This window comes from Macadamia integrifolia, chromosome 13, assembly GCF_013358625.1.
Source record: "Macadamia integrifolia cultivar HAES 741 chromosome 13, SCU_Mint_v3, whole genome shotgun sequence".
Taxonomy (NCBI): domain Eukaryota; kingdom Viridiplantae; phylum Streptophyta; class Magnoliopsida; order Proteales; family Proteaceae; genus Macadamia; species Macadamia integrifolia.
The window spans coordinates 15563773-15584035 of record NC_056569.1 but is presented as its reverse complement, the minus strand read 5'-3'; the positions used below and the strand labels follow the sequence as shown (position 1 = coordinate 15584035).

General features: G+C 37.5%; 1 protein-coding gene and 1 non-coding gene across 2 annotated transcripts in view; both read right to left on the bottom strand.

Annotated features, from left to right (window-relative positions):
• Nucleotides 1-20263, bottom strand: part of LOC122059673 (myosin-3) — a 42840-nt gene that overhangs the window by 2090 nt on the left and 20487 nt on the right. Inside the window, exons 7-11 of the mRNA XM_042622625.1 lie at nucleotides 14169-14258; nucleotides 13970-14104; nucleotides 9510-9632; nucleotides 735-820; nucleotides 46-658 (exon numbers count right to left, since the gene is read on the bottom strand). Coding sequence (XP_042478559.1) covers nucleotides 46-658; nucleotides 735-820; nucleotides 9510-9632; nucleotides 13970-14104; nucleotides 14169-14258 — 1047 coding nt within the window. The remainder of the gene's footprint in view (nucleotides 1-45; nucleotides 659-734; nucleotides 821-9509; nucleotides 9633-13969; nucleotides 14105-14168; nucleotides 14259-20263) is intronic.
• Nucleotides 4099-4205, bottom strand: LOC122060353. The gene has a single exon (XR_006134372.1). It is a non-coding gene; the product is annotated as a small nucleolar RNA R71 (small nucleolar RNA).

The window sequence follows — 20263 nt, the reverse complement described above, 5'->3', positions numbered from 1 at the left end:
CATGAAAGAACAAGAATGCAACCAAGAGAGAGGGTAACCCTTAACCTTTTCAGCCAAAGTGGCCGAGAATTCTTCCCTCAGATCATCCTCCCTGAGTTGTGTCTGCTTATTTGTCCGTTCCTGCACTGCTGCTGCTTTCTCCAGAGCAGCCTTGGTTTCTCTAACAGCAATGTCATACTTTCGCTTCCACTCCCCTGCCTCCTCCTGAGCAGACTGAGCATGTTCACGAGCAGCAGCAAATCTCGCTTCCGCAGCACTAGTCCTGGACTTAAGAACAGCTCTTTCTGAATTGGCTTGATCTTCCTCAGCTTTCTGTTTTGCAAATATCTGCTCGTATTTTCTTTTCCATTCCAAGGATTCCTGCCCGGCAGAATCCAGTGTCTTTGATAAACTCAAAGACCTCTCCTCCAGTGAGCTACATTTGCTCTGCAAATTTGTAATACGACTCATATATTCATCCGCAAGCTTTGTCTTATCATTGATGGCATCCTCATAACGCCTCAGATATTCAGCTTTGTGCTTCTCACTTGCTTCCAGTTGCTTGTTAAGCAATCCCAACTTGTCTTCAATTGAGCGACATTTCAACGCAAGACCACTCTTCTCCGATCCAATTTGATTTAATTGCTTTTTCACAAGGTCAAGTAGTGGACCTTCTAAACTGGAAAGTAGATATTATTCGATAAATCTATTCATAAAACTTTGGGGGCAGGGAGTGGGGGAAAGATGAAACGAACCTCTGCTGTAAGAAGGTTGCCAGCTTCTGCCACTTTCCTGGGCCATGAGATACCTTTCCATATTCAGATAACAGATCACAAAGAACCTGCAAGAATATCAGTCAATAAACAAATCGGTTGATACCAATTAATGAATAGATATAAAAATCAATGATAAGGAAAATATATTTGGGTGAAAAGACCACCAACCGTCATTCAACAAACTGATCAGTTGATACCAAGAAATGAAGGGATATAACAATGAATGATAAAGAAAAGAGATTTGGGTGAAAATACCAGCCACTGTCAGGCAAATATGATACACTGAGATAGAAAGTAATCCAAGTTTTTATCATTTTTACTCTTAACGTAAAACTCTTTTAGATTAATAGATTATTCCATTATTTCAAAAAAAATAGAACACTTAAAAGAAGAAATATTTAAATTGTTTCTCATTCTAATGATGATTTAGATTAGCAACTGTACAGGTAGTCCAAAAATGCAATATATTACTTGTGTCCAATTGCAAAGTTCAACTGTAAATGGGACCAAAAAGAAACTTGATGAGCACATTTATGTGTGAAATCTAGGGTAGTAAAACATGCATTTTACATATTTAGAATGAAGCTACCTTGGGTTTTACTCTCTTTTTGCAGGTTTTATATTTTCAAGGTCTTACGGACTATCGGGCGCTATATCTCCAATTTTACACGTAAAGAGGTCCTATTTCTTTTCATGGTTGCGAAGAGGACGAAATTCTAAGCAAGATTGAAGTGTTCAATTGTAAGTACACATTCGTTTGGTCAACCGTACAAGTGATTATTCTTTTCGGGTCAGAAAAAGAATAATGGATCAGAACTGAACCGGGATGCAGAACCAGCCCATCTGTAGTTGTCCCAAGGGTATAAGGAATATTCCAAATGCCAACAAGGATCGATGGACCACATCCTTAAGTGATTGAAGATTCGTTTTTAGTAATAACAACTACCTAGCGTAATTGGTGAGTTGTGGTGTGCAAAATCCCTTGCTTATTAGGAGATCTCAAGTTCGAACCTCTTAGCTGCCATTTTGTTGAGGTTTTTATTTTAGAAGATTTTCTCTTTCCTACTCATCACTTAAAGGAGTTAGGCCAAGATAGTTGTATGCAAGTTTGAAGAAGAGAGAGAAAATAAATAGAAAAAATAGGAAAGAAAAAAGAAAAGAAAAGACAAGGGCATGGATGGAATTTTCCATTAAAATAGAATGTTGTCCAAATTCAAGCAAGAAAAATCGGCCAAAGGGGGTTTCTTGTGCAAGAAGAGAGAAAAATAGAAAAAGGGAGAAAAAAATAGGAAGAAAAAGGCAAGAAAAATCGTGGGAGATCTCTCTCCACACGTTTTCTCTCTTCTCTCTCCTCCACTTCATCAATAAGATAAAAAAAAAAAATCTTTTTTTTAGAAGCTAAAATCGTTAGCTTCTCTCCCCCATTCTCTATATAATAGAATTAACATAAGGGGAGGAGGCACTTCATTCTTCTTCTAGGGTCTTTTCTTAGTTGCTCTATCTCTTTCTCTAGTTTTCTCTTTCTCTAGCTCTAGTTCTAGGTTTATGCTTTAAACACTTTTGTAAGTTCTTTTTATTCAATTAATGCAAGCACTTTTGTTTTTTATTCAGTCTTTTACTTTTATTGTTTAAACAATTGAAGTTGTAATTTTCAAGTTCTGGTTCTAGGCTTAGTTCTATATGACAAGAACAAACTATGAAGCATGTCTTTCAAGTTCAATTTTTTTCTTCAAATTTGTTTTCTCTAGTACTAGAAATTTCAGATTTTGTTTATTCCAGATCTGGTTTTTAGTACTAGTAGTATCTCAAATCGATCAAGTTTTCAGTTCAAGAGTTGAAGTTCAAGTAAGTAGGCTCCTTCAATAGTCTTCTCTCCCCCCTCTCATTCTCTCTTCTGACTACCCTTTCTTTCTTAATTTAGGATTTTAATTTCAGCCGTTACATTATTGTTATCCCTTTCCCCCAAGGTTCATGGCTAGTGTATGTGTTGGCTTTGCCCCTCCTAGCTATAGAACCATCAATTTATTGCTTTTATTTTAATTGTCTCCCTTTCCCTAAAGCCAAGTAGAGTAACCCTTGTAAGAGTGGCTCTCTGGTCAAGTGGGGAAGCTCATATTATGATGCATCCCTCGGGCTAAGTAAAGAAACCTACTTGTGAGTCTCTCTCTAGCTTTATCCCTTTTTTTTTTTACTTTTTTTTTATTTCAGCATTTTTTTCCTCCATTGCTTTTTAATTGCGTGGGTTGTTTATTTTCAGTTATTTATTTATTTAATTTTAATTGTGTGGCTTACGTCTTTAAATTCTTAGATGACGAATGGTTAGGACGTTATTTTAGATAAATATGTTTAGGACGGTAATTAGAATTAGATCACAATCATTAATCGGTTCACTTTCGCATTATTAAAAGAAGCAAAAAATAAATAAAGTGGATGTTCTCCCTGTGTTCGACCCGTAGCTACACTGATCCGTACGCTTGCAGTTACATTTTAAAATCTCAAACAAGTTTTTGGCGCCGTTGCCGGGAAGACAGTTCCATGTTATTTTTCGCTTTCTTTTGGTAAATCGGAGTGCTTTGTTTGTTTTGTTTTGTTTTTCTTTTATTGAATTCCTAAGAAGATCAACTTGCAATAATAGTTGTATCAGTTGAGGTCAACATGCCTCACAGTATGATAAAGACAGGTTTCGCCCTATAGCAGTACCTCAGGAATTGGCCTAAGCAACCCCGGATCCCTGCCGGTAAGCTCCCAAAAAACCCAAAAAAAAAAATCAAAATATCATTAAAAAAAAAAAAAAAAGAGTTTTGCTATCCATTCTTTTGTGCTTACCTTACTCAAGTTGTGGGTAGTTTTCTATTGCATGAGTGTTAGGTGGGTACGTAATACTAAGAATCGGTTAGAAAGAAGAGATCCAACAAGTAGTAACCCTATACGCTTGTTCTCTTTAAAACCTTTCAATATGAGAGACCAACATCAAAACCCTTCACCTAAATCTCTGAAAGATAGGTTCTACCCTGCTAGAACAACCCAACCCTCCTGCATAGTTCTACCACAAGCCCAGGGCAATAATTTTGAACTCAAATCTCAATACATCACTATGTTGCCCCACTTCCATGGGTTGACCTCTGAGGATGCATACCTATTTCTAAGGGAATTTGAAGAGATATGTGTTCTAATTAAGATCCAACAGCTTTCTGATGATACTGTTAAGCTTAGCTTTATCACTTTTGCATTAAAAGACCAAGCTAAGAAGTAATTGTATGGGTTACCCACAAATTCCATAACCTCATAGGAACAGTTCACAGTTGTCTTCCTTAAGAATTTTTTCCCAACTCACAAGACCAATAAGCTTAGAAGTGATATCCTTCAGTTTAGGCAAAAGCCTAGTGAGTCCTTTTCCAAACTTATGGAGAGATTCAAGGATCTACTCCAATAATGCCCTCACCATGGCCTAGACTTATGGCATTTATGTCAAATAATTTATGAGGGTATTGATTGCCCAACTAAACAAATGATAGAGTCTATGTGCCCTGAGGGATTCACATCCTTTATAGATGAAGGAAAGGCATGAGAATTCTTACTTGACTTAGCTGACAAAACCTGTGAGTGGGAATCAACCTAAGAGAGTGAAAGAACCATAGGACGGAAAGGATATTTTGTGGATGGGATAGTAGCCAAGGAAGCCCATTTGGATAGCCTAATCAAGAGGATTGAGGCTATTGTTCCGAGAGAGCCATCATCAGTCAATTTGATTAAGATTTGTGCTTGGTGCCAGTCCCCTGGAAATGTCATAGAAGAATGCCCCAACACCTCTGGGGGCACTTCTAATGATAGTATTAATGCCTTATGCCAGAATAATCCATATAGTAACACCTACGATCAAGGATGGAGAAATTACCCAAATTTCTCCTGGAATCAAGGCAACCAAGCAGGGCCTTCCAATTTTCATAATCAAGGTCAACCTGGACCCCAAAGGCCTCACTTTGCACAACAATATTTTTCCCAAAATACTTTTCCTAGGTCAAATGTAGGACCTCAGGCTAGTTTTCCTATGGCCTCTCTCCTATCATCTTATCAGCAACCCCCTGGGTTTACCAACACTGGAGAGGCAAGTAGAATAAGTGACTTGGAAAAAAATATGACCCTCATCATGACAAGCCATCAAAATCTTACGAGAGAACTCACCCAAGTTGTCACAATTATGCATGAGAGGGAGAAAGGAACTTTACCCAGTCAACCAGAGCCTAACCCTAGGCATCATCAGCTTGTTAGTTCACAAGCACCAACTAATGCACCATTGAATATAGTACAAGGTCAGACCCAACAAGGGCCCTCTAACCAATGTAATGTTGTTTATGCCCTTAGGAGTGGTAAAGAGTACCAACAGAGCGTTCCTAAATCTTCCCCATCTATTACTCCTGTTAACTCTCCTTCAGTTGAGGACACAAGTGTGCCTCTTGTTCCAGGTTCATCTGATGAACCTAAAGATTCTTTTGAAATTAAAGATGATTTGGTTGAGGAAACCAAAAACGATTCTTCTGAAAAAGGGCAAATCCCTAACAGTCCTTATGTTCCTCCTGTCCCATTTCCTGATCGCTTGATAAATAAAAAGAAGATTACTTCCATGGATAAAATTTTAGAAGTCTTCAAAAAGGTAGAAGTGAGCATCCCTCTTTTTGATGCCATATCCCAGATCCCCGCCTATGTAAATGTACTGAAAGATTTGTGTACTCACAAACGTATCACTAGTGTGCCCAAAAAAGCATTCTTGGTAGGTAACATTAGTTCTATAATTACTCAGCCTATAGCAGTCAAGTATAAGGATCCAAGGAGCCCTACCATATCTTGTGTCATAGGCAACACCTACATTGAGCATGCCTTACTTGACCTTGACGCAAGTGTGAATCTTTTACCTTACCATGGGTATAAGCAACTAGGATTGAAAGAATTAAAAGCCACTGGAACTACTCTTCAGTTGGCAAATAGGTCTGTTAAGATTCCTAAAAGGATGGTTGAAGATGTCTTACTAAAGGTGGGGGAATTTATTTTCCCTGTTGATTTCATTATGTTAGATACCAAGCCCTTCTCAACCAAGGATGAGATCCCAATAATTCTAGGATGACCATTATTGGCTACCAGTAATGCATTAATCAATTGCCGGAATGGTTTCCTAAGGTTATCTTTTGGTAATCAAACTGTTGAGTTTAACATGTTTAAGAGAGGCAAGCAACCACATATGGAAGAAGAGACCAATATGCTTGAGGATTTTCTAGATTTTTCTGATGATTTAGTTACCAACTTTGATATTGATTTTGATTCAGAATTCCAAGAGTATGGATGAGTTGGATGATGATAGTGAAAATTTCTTTTCTGAAGTCTTGAGTCTCCACACACCTGTGGAGCCCTTAGGACTCCTTTCCAATTCCATTCCCAAACCTTCCATAGTTGAGCCCCCTAAGCTAGATCTTAAGGAGTTGCCATCTAATTTGAGGTATGCTTTCCTAGGGCCTGACCAGACTCTTCCTGTAATAATTTCTTCAAATTTGACTTCTAGCCAGGAAGAGGAGTTACTTAAAGTGTTAAAAGATAATAAGGAAGCCCTAGGTTGGACCATGGCTAATATCAAGGGTATAAGCCCTTCTATTGTGCTACATCATATACATCTTATGGAGGATTCCAAACCATCCACGGAACCCCAAAGAAGAGCTAACCCAGTGATGATGGAAGCCATTAAGAAAGAGATCCTAAAGTGCTTGGATCATGGAATAATTTATCCTATTTCTGATAGCCAATGGGTAAGCCCAGTTCACGTAGTGCCTAAGAAGTCTGGGGTGACTGCAGTTCCCAATGCCAATAATGAACTAATTCCAACCCATGTCCAATCAGGGTGGAGAGTGTGCATAGACTACAGGAAATTTAATGTGGCAACCTAGAAGGACCACTTCCCATTGCCATTCATTGACCAGATGTTAGAGAGGTTAACTGGACATGAATACTATTGTTTTCTTGATGGATATTCTGGCTATAACCAGATCCCAATTGCTTTAGAGGACCAACATAAGACCACTTTTACATGCCCATATAGAACATTTGCTTACAGGCGTATGCCCTTTGGGCTTTGCAATGCCCCTGCTACATTCCAACGATGCATGATGAGCATCTTTTCTGATATGGTCGAAAAATTCTTAGAAATATTTATGGATAACTTTTCAATTCATGGGAATTCTTATTCTGAATGTCTCTATCATCTTTCCCTAGTTTTCAAAAGGTGCATATCTAAGAATTTAGTTTTGAATTGGGAGAAATGACATTTTATGGTTAAATCTGGTATTGTTTTAGGCCATGTAATATCCAAGGAGGGAATTATGGTAGATATGGGCCTTGCCTTTAGCCAAGGTTGGGATTTGTTTATTCTGAATTTTGGGTGCATATTCACTGCAAACACCCACGAGACACAACTCATCCACTAAGGGTGACCTAGGTGTTTAAAGGCTTGTTGCACATGCTAAGTGCAACCGTGATACCTACGAAAGTGAGTTAGGTTTTTTTTCGTTTTTTTTTTTTTTTCTTTTTATTTAGCTCGAGGACTAGCAAAGTCTAAGTGTAGGGGAATTCTGATGAGCACATTTATGTGTGAAATCTAGGGTAGTAAAACATGCATTTTACATATTTAGAATGGAGCAACCTTGGGTTTTACTCTATTTTTGCAGGTTTTATATTTTCAAGGCTTTAAGGACTATCGGGCGTTATATCTCCAATTTTACACGTAAAAAGGTCCTATTTCTTTTCAATGGTAGCGAAGAGGACGAAATTCTGAGCAAGATGGAAGTGTTCAATTGTAAGTACACATTCGTTTGGTCAACCGTACAAGTGATTATTCTTTTCGGATCGGAAAAAGAATAATGGATCAGAACTGAACCAAAATGCAGAACCAGCCCATCTGCAGTTGTCCCAAGGGTATAAGGAATATTTCAAATGCCAACAAGGATCGATTGACCACATCCTTAAGTGATTGAAAATTCGTTTTTGATAACTACCTAGCGTAGTTGGTGAGTTGTGGTGTGCAAAATCCCTTATTAGGTCTCAAGTTCGAACCTCTTAGCTGTCATTTTGTTGAGGGTTTTATTTTAGAAGATTTTCTCTTTCCTACTCATCACTTAAAGGAGTTTGGCCAAGATAGTTGTACGTGAGTTTGAAGAAGAGAGAAAATAAAGAGAAAAAATAGGAAAGAAGAAAAAAGAAAAGAAAAGAAAAGACAAGGGCATAGATGAAATTTTCCATTAAAATAGAATATTGACCAAATCCAAACAAAAAAAATCGGCCAAAGGGGGTTTCTTGTGCAAGAAGAGAGAAAAATATAAAAAGGGAGAAAAAATTAGGAAGAAAAAGGCAAGAAAAATCGTGGGAGATCTCTCTCCACACGTTTTCTCTCTTCTCTCTCCTCCACTTCATCAATAAGATAAAAAAAAAAAATCTTTTTTTTAGAAGCTAAAATCGTTAGCTTCTCTCCCCCATTCTCTATATAATAGAATTAACATAAGGGGAGGAGGCACTTCATTCTTCTTCTAGGGTCTTTTCTTAGTTGCTCTATCTCTTTCTCTAGTTTTCTCTTTCTCTAGCTCTAGTTCTAGGTTTATGCTTTAAACACTTTTGTAAGTTCTTTTTATTCAATTAATGCAAGCACTTTTGTTTTTTATTCAGTCTTTTATTTTTATTGTTTAAACAATTGAAGTTGTAATTTTCAAATTCTAGTTCTAGGCTTAGTTCTAGGTGACAAGAACAAACTATGAAGCATGTCTTTCAAGTTCAATTTTTTCTTTCACATTTTATTTCTCTAGTACTAGAAATTTCAGATTTTGTTTATTCCAGATCTGGTTTTTAGTACTGGTAATATCTCAAATCGATCAAGTTTTCAGTTCAAGAGTTGAAGTTCAAGTAAGTAGGCTCCTTCAATAGTCTTCTCTCCCCCCTCTCATTCCCTCTTCTGACTACCCTTTCTTTCTTAAATTAGGATTTTAATTTCAATCGTTACATTATTGCTATCCCTTTCCCCCAAGGTTCATGGCTAGTGTATCTGTTGGCTTTGCCCTTCCTAGCCATAGAACCATCAATTTATTGTTTTTATTTTAATTGTCTCCCTTTCCCTAAAGCCAAGTAGAGTAACCCTTATAAGAATGACTCTCTGGTCAAGTAGGAAGGCTCATATTATGATGCATCCCTCGGGCTAAGTAGAGAAACCTACTTGTGAGTCTCTCTTTAGCTTTATCCCTTTTTTTTTTACTTTTTTTTTAATTCAGCATTTTTTTTCCTTCATTGCTTTTTAATTGCGTGGGTTGTTTATTTTCAGTTATTTATTTATTTAATTTTAATTGCGTGGCTTGCGTCTTTAAATTCTTAGATGACGAATGGTCAAGACGTTATTTTAGATACATATGGTTAGGACGGTAATTAGAATTAGATCACAATCATTAATCGGTTCACTTTTGCATTATTAAAAGAAGCAAAAAAAATAGTGGCTGCTCTCCTTGTGTTCGACCCGTAGCTACACTGATCTGTACGCTTGCGGTTACATTTTAAAATCTCAAACAAAACTACAGAAAGAATATCATTATCTCCCCCTCCCCCTTTTTCTGCCATCCTTTCCCATATCAATCTGTATGCTTAGCAACGCAAACAGAAAAGTATCAGAACTAGAAAGTAGGAACACAAATATTTATGGAATTCATCCACAAAGCTATACCTGAAGAAAGAGCTTACCTTGATCACTTGATCAATTTTCGCATCAGGAATATGACAAGAAGCTCGCAATTTCTTTTCCATGTTCTGTATTGTTTCTGAACATTTTAAGTCGGCCTCAATAAATGAACTCCTTTTGTAGTCCTGGATCAGTGGCCATTCCAAAGAATCAGCATCACCAGATCAATATGCAGTATGAATAACACAGGTGTAAGAATATATATGAGACTTCAAATCCAATTTCATGATATTCTGATTAACCAATGCTATCCATTTAATGTATCCTATTACATTGAATAAAAACATCATCAAATTTCCTCTTGCAGATATCTGACTAGTCATAATTCTATAAAATTTTCTTTTTGGGAGTACAATTGCTATTAATTATTTTATCGAGAGAAAACAGCACCCCCACAATAGACCATGGAGCAGGTCACGAACTATGATTTAAAGAATTCAGTATGTCAGAGACAGCAACAAAGAAAACACATAAGCATAACAATTCCAAAGCTAGGATGGCATGCCAGGACAAAGATCTATCCAATCAGTTGGTAGATGTGGGCTATTAATGGAATGAAGTATTCCTTCAGGCACATACTAATTTAACCTCTCAAAGGAGGTGTGAGCACTTCCAAGGACCATGAAGACACAACCAATAACCAATCTCATATGACCCTCTATGTCCAATCTGGAAGACTGAAATATTAGGCTGAGCTTGAACCTAAGATAACTGATTTCAGCAACCTAAACCAGAAAGATCCACTGGGAGATCAGCTCCTGACAGGATCGCAGGTAAATAATAAAACCAGATTTCAAGATAGAACCAATAACAGAATAAAAACGCGTCTGATACTCTGATCTAGGTAAGTTTGGCCAACGTCTGTTTTGGGTAGGTGAATGATCGTGGAAGTTGGATCAAAATCCGGTGGCCAGATTGTCAATTATGAAGAAAGCCTGTTGGAATTAGAATTCTAGTTCAGCAAACCAAAATGCAGAATTCAAAGGCAAGATTCAAGATAATAAACCAGAGTTTAGATAGGCAATAACAGTGATTAAATAATGACTGAAATCCAGATGCACTAACACAGAACACAAATTCATAAACCAAAAAAATTAGTAGTATACTTGAAGAAGGATTTCAAAGTTTCGATTGACAAGATCAGATTTTTAAATCAGAACTCCAATTAGAACTTGAAACAGAAATTTAGATAAGCAAACAAAAGAAGAATAGAGCAGAATTTCAGAAACTGACCTTGTAATCAATAGAGAAGAAGAAGAGAATAGAAGAAATCTGGTTTGGGATACCAATCCCCTGTGCCACGGTCAATAACTCCAAAACTCTAGGGAAAAAAAAAATCTTCTTTATTCTCAAATCATCTCCAATAGGTGGAGTGTATTAAATACATAAAGACCTACTACAATTCCCAAATTCTCATAAAAGGACTCCTGTCACCCTAATACACTCAATAAAGTATATAGATTAAAAATAGAACTCTTATCTTGCTATTAAGTATCCTAATCTAGCCACTTTATAGGTTCATAAATTACGCTCATTACCAAAAAAATAAAAGGCTGAACCTATAATATATCTAGCCAAAAAATCATTTTCAACCCATTGGACTGCTACCAGCACCTTGCAAGCCTCCCAAGCCTGCACATTGGCCTCCTATGGGATTACTGTCTAATGCAACTCCATCAGTCTGCACCTCCGAAAGGGCCAAAATATACCAGTAGGATGTTTAGCGGAGGGGGCAATCAGGTGGGTTGAGACAGAATAATAGGGTGTCTGGGGATCTATCCCAACTGAAACCTGCCCTGTTACTAAATGGGCTTGGAGGTAAGTGGGACAGATGCAAACCCATTTATAATTGGCGGTTTCGACCATTCAAGTGGCCTGCTTTAAAAAATTACACGTGCAATAAATGGTATATTAAATAATAATCCTGCTCTTTTTTTATTCCTTCTCTTTTTTTTTTTTTTTTTGGGGGGTGGGGGGTTTGGTAAGTAGTATGTATTGAAAAGAAGAAGAGAACGAATTTACAGAAAAAGTGGCAGCCCTAGAATCCCCCTGTTAGACAAGCCTAAAGAAAGGACCCATGGACAGCCCCCCCCCATCAACAAATGGAATCGAACAGCAAGATAGAGTTCCAGGGGAGGGAATCCTTACATTCTATAATAAACTTCATGATCCCTATCACCTCTTACAAGGCCTAGAAGATTTGTAGGGAAATCCGAAGAATATAAGATCAATTCAGCCATACCAGTATTGATGGAAGCTATAAGATCCACCGGTTGATTTGCTTCCCTCCACACATGAATAAACTCCTTCCTAGCTAGAGAATGCACTAAGACAAGAATCTTACTCTTCAAAATCTGGACATTCCATGGACCAACTATTTTCCCATTCAAAATGTCCACAGCAAGCATGAGGTCAGACCGAATAGAGAAGCAGCCCCTTCTCGATACACAAAGAAATCCCCCTATAAATAGCATAGAGCTCCATAGTAAGGACTGACAAATCAGCACTTCCTCCAGCAAAAAAGCTAGGATCAGTCCTCCTTTAGAGTCACAAATTAGACCACCATAAGATGCTCGTCTATTATTCAGAGCACCATCACAATGAAGAGCCACCATTGAAGTAAGCGGATTGGACTATGAGCACATTTTTGGGACTTTGTTCTTCCACTAAACATTCAAACCCCAATTTACAGCCATCTTCTAATTTCTAGCAGTAGGAGGGGCTGATAAGGATATAAAAGAACATTTTGAGACTACATCAGCCTTTATTGCTGCTACCAATTGAGGTCTAGTCCTAACTTTATTTTGGAACATTCTCATGTCCCACTCCCACCAAATATAGTGAATAGTGGCTCAAAAACCAAGTTTTACTATCATCGCCATGTGCTCGTCAATACCAAAAGCCTTCATAGCCCAGATAGCAATGTCCACAATATTGGTAGCTTGACTACCAATATGACCACATAATTGAAGGATATCCCCTAAAATCTTAGAAGTAAATTGACATTCAAAAAATATATGATTCCTACTCTCAATTCCAGCCCAACGGAAAATGCAATGAGGTTGAACCTGAATGCCTCTTCCAATAAGATGGTCTCTTGTGGGTAAAGCATCAACCAAACATCTCCAAGATGTAAATGAATGCCTTGGAATGTTACTATCAAACCAAATAAAATTTGACCATTCTACCTTACTTGAATTAGTTCTTACCACTTCCCAAGCTGATTTGGTGGTGAAAATGCCTTTAGGATCTCCCTTCCACACTATTAAATCTTCATTCAAGTGATATAACCTTTGGATATTTGGTAGCTCATCCCAAACATTAATCAAATCAAAAGAGCGAGATGGTCTTGGAAGCCAATCCCCATCATGAATTATGTCTTTCACCATTTCCAATTTGGTTGAAATAGCATTATACCGGATCCGATCTCCAAATCTGTTAAGTAACACCCCCATAGGATGCCACCTATCAAGCCATAGATATATAGACTCCCCATTTCCCACAATATGATGAATAAAAGGAGCAACCTTATCTCTATAATCCTTCTCTTGGTCATAATAAAAGTGCAGCCATCAGTCTGGTAAGGCTTGGCATAAGGCTAGGACTGGAACTTGGACTGATGCTCAGGCTGAGGCTAAGGGACGTCTACAAGCCCACCGTACCCTGGAAAGATGCCCAATCCAAGCCCATTTAATAATCAGCAGGCCAGGCTCAATAAAGATCTTTTATTAATCTAACCAGTTCAGGCAGGGTTTTGAGACCCACCAACCCTATTATTTCCTTCATTATCCCAAAATGCACCGTATAAGCAAGCTGGACCAGACAGCAAAGGCAGAAACTGTCAAAGTTTAGCTTAACGCCATCATTTCTAGGAAGAATCAAAGTATCAAACCATACACTGTTAAGGGGGGAGAAATGGTAGATACAATCACCGCAATTTGATTAAATAAAGATCTGTAGCATGATGCAAGTCCCACTTTTGCAAGGACTTGGGGGTGGAGCTGTGGAATGTAGATGGTATTAACCATTTTTGCACAATGTGACCACTTCTCAAGACTCAACCCCTAATTTCACGCTAGCAGCCCCAACCTCAATCCACTTAAATGCCCCTATGCATATAAGAATCTTCATAAGAGTTTTCACACTTCTCACCAAGAGTGAAGAAGTGGCCAACTCACATGAACCCAAGGATATGTTTGGGAGAACCCTGAGGAACTCCAAAAGAGGCAATAGACATGGTCACAAACCTCCTTTTCTGAAAAAAATTAGATGAAGAGATTGGGTTCAGAAAAGGAAACCCTTTTGTATAACATAGTCTTTCCACAAACTACTTTCGACATCATGAAGCAAGAACTAATAGAAGGGAATCTGAATACAAAGAGTAAGGACACATTCTCTTGAAGCACAATTTCTGTACAGCCTCATTTTGATAGAATATTCAGAGAAGGAAATAAACTATCACCTCGAAAGCCTTTCTGAAGAAGTTCTGGAGAAGCTTCTCATATTTCTGTCTAACAGAACCAACCCCTACAGCACTAGCATTAAATGCAGCAAGTGCTTTTTGAACTGCTTCTTCATGTGCTTCTCTTAGAGCAACCTACAATAACCAAAATTAGAACATAGTAATCATCACTAATAAGTTGTAAAGAAGTCATACTTACTTCCTCGGGAGGCCTTGAACGGTCAAAAGTAGACATATAGACCTCAGTAGCTGAATCAAATGCTCTACGACATTCTGCTTCTTCAACACTCTGCAAAAGAATAACTGCTCAAACGCATGCTTCTGCGAAAACACATTGATGCATAGTCATTCTTTCACTAATTTAAAAAGAAAATATAACAAAAGGAAAAAAACCATTTCCACCTAAAACACACTTTCTAGTCAACATTAATAATACAAAACAAATCATTTAAAAAAAAAAATAAGAATACCATGGTTCTTGTTTCTGATCTTCAAAAAATCCTGAATGCTGGCCTCATTCATGGTACATACTTGATTACACTTAAGTAGCTTCTACTTAATAGAAAACATATGCTTAGAGTTGAATCTAACTACAAAATCAATTACATCACACATAATGCATGCCTCATTCAAAACAAAAGAGCATTAAAGATCATCTATATGGCATGCAATACATTTCACACAAAAGGAGTGTTTCATACACCCCACGGCTGTCAGTAGAAAAGGAAGCCTGCCCGGTCTTGTTAGATAACTTGAGAACATTGTCCCACTTCTTCTAGCTTTAGACTTATGGATCATAGGATCATGATACAGGTCACAAAAAGGACGACAAGATTGCATTCAAACTGACCTGATGGGGTTGGAGCTTTTAAGGCACCATCACCACATACCAAATTCAACAATATATTTACAAGCTTCCATGAAAAGAAAATATCATTTGCAAACTTAAGATGAGCAAAGAGAGCTTCCACACCACAAACTCTCTCCTCTCAACTTTCCAACTTTTGCATAATACTAAGGTCATCGCTTGAAACAACTTATACAGTATTGCTTCAATCAAGGTCCTAAGTGGGCATGGACAATTTTTTTCATATTCTTTTGGGAGAACCACAGACAGATCTTCCAAAGTACTTCTGCTGGCCTTTAACTGTTAACTATCAACCTGTGATCTAACCCCTCTTTATGGTCCATGCCAAGTCACCGCACACGCGGTGCGCTCTGGACTGAGTTGGGTTTTGGAGGTGGGGAGGGGAACAAAGATCCCAACTTGGTCTTAAATGGTTGAAACAACTGAGACTGTATTGCTTTGATCAAGGACCTAGATAGTTTGTAGAGGCCTTCAGACTTTAATTAATGAACACAACAGTAAAGCAAAGACTACGAACCCACTTTCGTGCCTTCAGATTTCCATCAATGGACACCATAGTGAACCAAGGCTATAAACCATATCAAGCTCATATTTGAAAAAATTTCTAATGAATCTTTTGTTCACATATTGGCTGGAAGTCTTTAGTTGCAGAAAGCCTAAATCTCTACTTTCCTAGGAATAAGAGAATTGAAAATGCCATCTATACTTTCATCTGCAATCCCTCCCATATGATCCCTTGAGGGGAAAAAAATATATATTTTGACCAGTAATTACAATATATTTCATTGATATATGAATATAAAACGTGTACAGCACTCAGTGTCAAAAAATTAAGAGAAAGATGAGCTCCAGAGAATATACAAGAAGAATGTATCTGGTGATGTGAGATCACAACTCCAGCATAGACCACCCCCATTCTCCCGAGGACCAATCAGCCAAAGACTGGTCACTGTCAAGTTGTAATCTAGATGAATTTCATCTTTTATCGGATAAAATTATACAATTTCTTTCCTTGCTGAGCACCCAAAGAAAGAATAGGGGAGTAAATGCCGGAAAGAAAAGAAAAATAAAAGTACCATGGGGGAGTTGATAAGGAAAAAGAAAAATTGGAGAGGGAGGGGAAGGGGTAGGTTCACATTCCAAATAAACCAAAAAAATTGATTCCACAAACAACAATGAGCATTCCATTCCAAGAACATATATAATTCTTAATGCAGGACTGATTTGGGTTGGTTTGGTCCAAATCTGAACTTATTTGGTTCAAAATCTGGTTCTATCGATTGGGTGACCATTTTCAATGAACCAGCCTTAGCTAGTCTAATCATGGGTTGTTTAGGACACTTAGTTTCTTATTTTAGTTATTATACTACTTGTTAAGAGAGGTTAGGATATTATTCCTTTTTTCCAGCTTTAGAGTCATATTGGTGGTTCTATTGGCCAGCAATTATTAGATTCCTAAATTTTAGGAACCTTATCTTCAGCCAAATCATGGGAGTAGTTTTAAGTAGTTATTTCTTTTATATTATTTAATTTTACAACCTGTTTAGGATACTCCACATAGCACGCGTATGGGAGAGTTGGTTGTTATTAGTCATCCTTGTGTTTTAGGATGTTTAAATCAAACAAGGACTCTCCAACATAGAAAATGGCTGGAAGAGGTTGCCTAGTTAGTTTAGGTTGTTTATTTTATAATTATTAAGAGTCATATTGTTGTAATTTTTTTTAATCTTTATAAATACATTGTAAACGCTAAGAGCCCCCATAATTTGAATGAAAGTAAAATGGTTGGTCTTCATACCTACAGCATATGTACCAGCAGGGTCAGTTCTCTATCTTATGCCCATCACCAGCAAATATCTCTCAGATTTGCATCAGCACTGCTTCCTCATCCTCTTAGTTGTCATGGCATCTTGGCAACCCAAGGCGTTGGATGCGGCCTGGATGCGAGACGACAACAAGAAGACGCTTTGACAACTATGCTCATCCTTATGTATAGACACCTAATTTTGTCCCCCCCCCCACTTGACGATGATGATTTACGGTCATCGCCGAGGCTTGTAATTTCTCTTTAGTGAAGGATTTGGATTTCCGGCAAAACCGAGCTACCCCTAACCTAACCAACTATGTGTTGATTCGTGGAGTTCAATTTGGCATTAGAATGGCAAGGATCTAAAACCAAGAGTTGTCCAATGATCCAAGGATGACCTAGAAGATGGTTTTGCCAAAATAAGGCAATTTTCTTGTTTCGCGTTGCTCGTGAACTTCCAGGCCAAGAACGAGCTTGATTCTTGCGTCATTGGAAAATACTCAGAAAAAAAAGTTTCGTCAATATATCGCATGTGAAAATCAGACTCCCGGATAAGCCACAATGAGTCCCTAAGAACCAAACCAACCTGAACAAGTCAAACCCGGTCCTAATTGGCCCAACCCTTATGTGGCTCAGCTTATGCCCTATGTTGGCTTAGCCATTGGCTGAGCCGCATAAGGATTATACAGTTCAAGATTCCAATCATGAGTCGCATATCCTAATTGGCCCAACCCTATGATGGCTTAGCCATTGGCTGAACTGCATAAGGGTTATACAGTTTAAGAATCCAATCATGAGCCGCATAAGGTTATACGAACTTTGAGCCCATAAGAGTTATGTGGCTTAGAATGTGAACTTTGAGCAGCAAAACCCATAAGACTCAAGGTGATATAGATAAGTCATTTTATGGGCTTATTTTATTGGAAATAAGCCTTGGGTTGGGTTATGTATGTGTTGGGCCTTTGATCCCTATGGGTTTTCTTTGTAATGGGCCACTTTAATGGGCCTAAAATATGGGTAGAAAATAGGAAAACGGGATTTAACTCATTAGTTTAGTTAAAGTCCTGTTTTAAGTCTATTTTCTTTGTTATTTAAGGTTTCTAGTCAGTTTAGTTTTCCCAATTAGTTAAGGATTGGGTTAGGCCTTTTTTTTTTAGTGTTTGAATCAGTTTTGAGTCTTCTATATAAGTTTATAAGGGGCTACACATTGAACACGAATTTGATTAAATGAAAGTTTAATTTTGTTGTCTACAAAATTGTTCCCTGAGAAAAGATGATCATCAACTGAGATAGTTGAGGGTGAGATGCCCAGGCTGAGATAACCATTCCCCTATCCCCATTCTTCCCTTTCTTCTCTTATTTTTGTTTTATTCACACTATTCGTCTCTGAATCTAATTTTTATTGAATTTACTAAAGATCCTACCTGGGATTGGATCAATTGGGACCCAATCTTACATTAATTAGTATCAGAGCCTAGCCAAACCAAAGATGGAGCCACGCGATTTTAAGAGAAAAGTACTTCATACATGTTCCTTGATTGGGCAAAAGACTTGAACGTCTAATTTGATTCCTACAACCTGACAAAAGCACAACAATTTCAATATATGCTTGCTCCCAAATGAGTGATTGTGCTCAAATCAAATGGAGAGTCCATGAAAAGAGATTTCAAGCTCAAGAACGTGAGCCTAAAACTTGGGAGGAGATGGAGTATGAGTTAGCAGGTATGTACCTATTTAAGCATAAATGAAGAATGTACTTCCCTCCACCAAATTTCCAAAAGTCCCCCATAGTTGACAAAAGCAAAAAGGAATTATCGGCTTTTACTGCACAACGCCTTGCAAAAGAGCAACAAGAGAAGACACCATAGTTGTCACGACGCCAAGGCGAACCAAGGCGGTGGATGGTTGTCTAAGCGCTTAGGCGAGAAGGCACACGCCTTTGAGGCGAACAAGGCGACCAATTGTTATTTTTTATTTTTCCTATTTTCTTAACATTATTTAGTAAGCTATATATACCTTGTATCATAAAAAATCAAGATTAAGCACCATCAAGTCATTAAAAATCAACATTTAGCCATATTAAATCATAAAAAATTAACATTAAGTCATATTAAGTTATAAAAAATCAAAATTTAGAGAAATGCTCTGGTTCTATAATAAGTTTGACTGGTCAAATGATATTATTTTTATATGAGACTTTTTGTATCAGTTATAATATAAAACCAGCTTTCCAGCAAGTCTAAGATTACTTAAATCTAAGTTGTAATGACAAAGGGTGCGAACGCTGTTAAAATCGCCTGAATGAAAATAATTTTATGGATATCAAAACAAAAAATTATTTTACCGGACTTTTGGTTTTTAGCAATGTTTTAATATGATAGAATTTATAAAATTTTCATAATTGAGAAAAACTCCAGCATTTAAAAGTTGAAAATCGCCCCTATAACCAAAATCCAGTTTTTCTTCTTGGACTGGGGGGTTGACTTTTATCCTTTTGGAATTTGATTTTTAAACTATTTTTATTGGATTCAAATAGGGGGTATTTGCTTAAGCATTTACTTAAATGATATTTGGCATAAATAAGTGCCAAAACACAAGGCGACATGCAGTGCAATAAGGCGACTGTCGCCTAGGCCCCAGGCAAACCGCCTGGACGCCTTGGCGACGCTTTGACAACTATGGAAGACACCGCCGACCAATGAACCAAAGTCAGAAGTTGAGGTTAGTGTTAGTGAAAATCCAGCCACTCCTACTGTCAAGGGAGAAGTAGTCATTGATGTTCCTATCAAAGAAATTAATGTGGATGAAATCGAGAGCAATATAGTCACAATTATGGACAAGGAAATCGAACCCAAGGAAAATGGTGCTTCTACATCTGTGACAACTGTGAATAACCAAGAAGAAGATCCTGAGGAGATTGAGTTTGAAATTGTGGAGGTCAAGAATACAGTGGTTGAAGGCATTCATTTGGATGAATCATGATCCCATGGATACATTTGAGGTTGTTGAAGCTGAGCATGTGAAGTTCGTCATCCCATTAAAGTATCTTAAAGATCGAACTCCCCACATTCTAGACTACATCTTTATTGTCAAAGAGCTACCTAAATTTTTCTACGGCTTGATGAGGGACGTGCACCATGCTATAATCACCCTCACACTCTACAAACAAGGATGAATTTTTTCTAAGAGAGGGCGAATTGATGTAGATAAGTCATTAAATGGACTTATTTTATTGGAAATAAGGCTTGGGTTCGGTTACTGATGTAGCGCGCTACGATGGATCAACCCAAACCCGCTCCAGAACCCGGATCAAAACCCAAATCCAATTTGGGGTCAAAGTTACTGATTTGGGTTCAAAGATATTGGAATATTTTTAAGATTTTATTTTATTTGTAATCTTTTATTTTAGGTAGTTTCTAGATAGGTAACAAGTTTTCAGTTTAAGTCCTTATTTGTTTCTAATTCTGTTAGTCAAGATTTTAGGAGATTTTATTTTTATTTTGGTCTTTGACTTTAATTAGGAAGCTATAATTTTAGTTTATTATAAATAAGGTATGTAACCGTAGTTATGGGAGGATGAATTGAAGATGATGAATTAATTGATTTGCGTGGCTGTCTT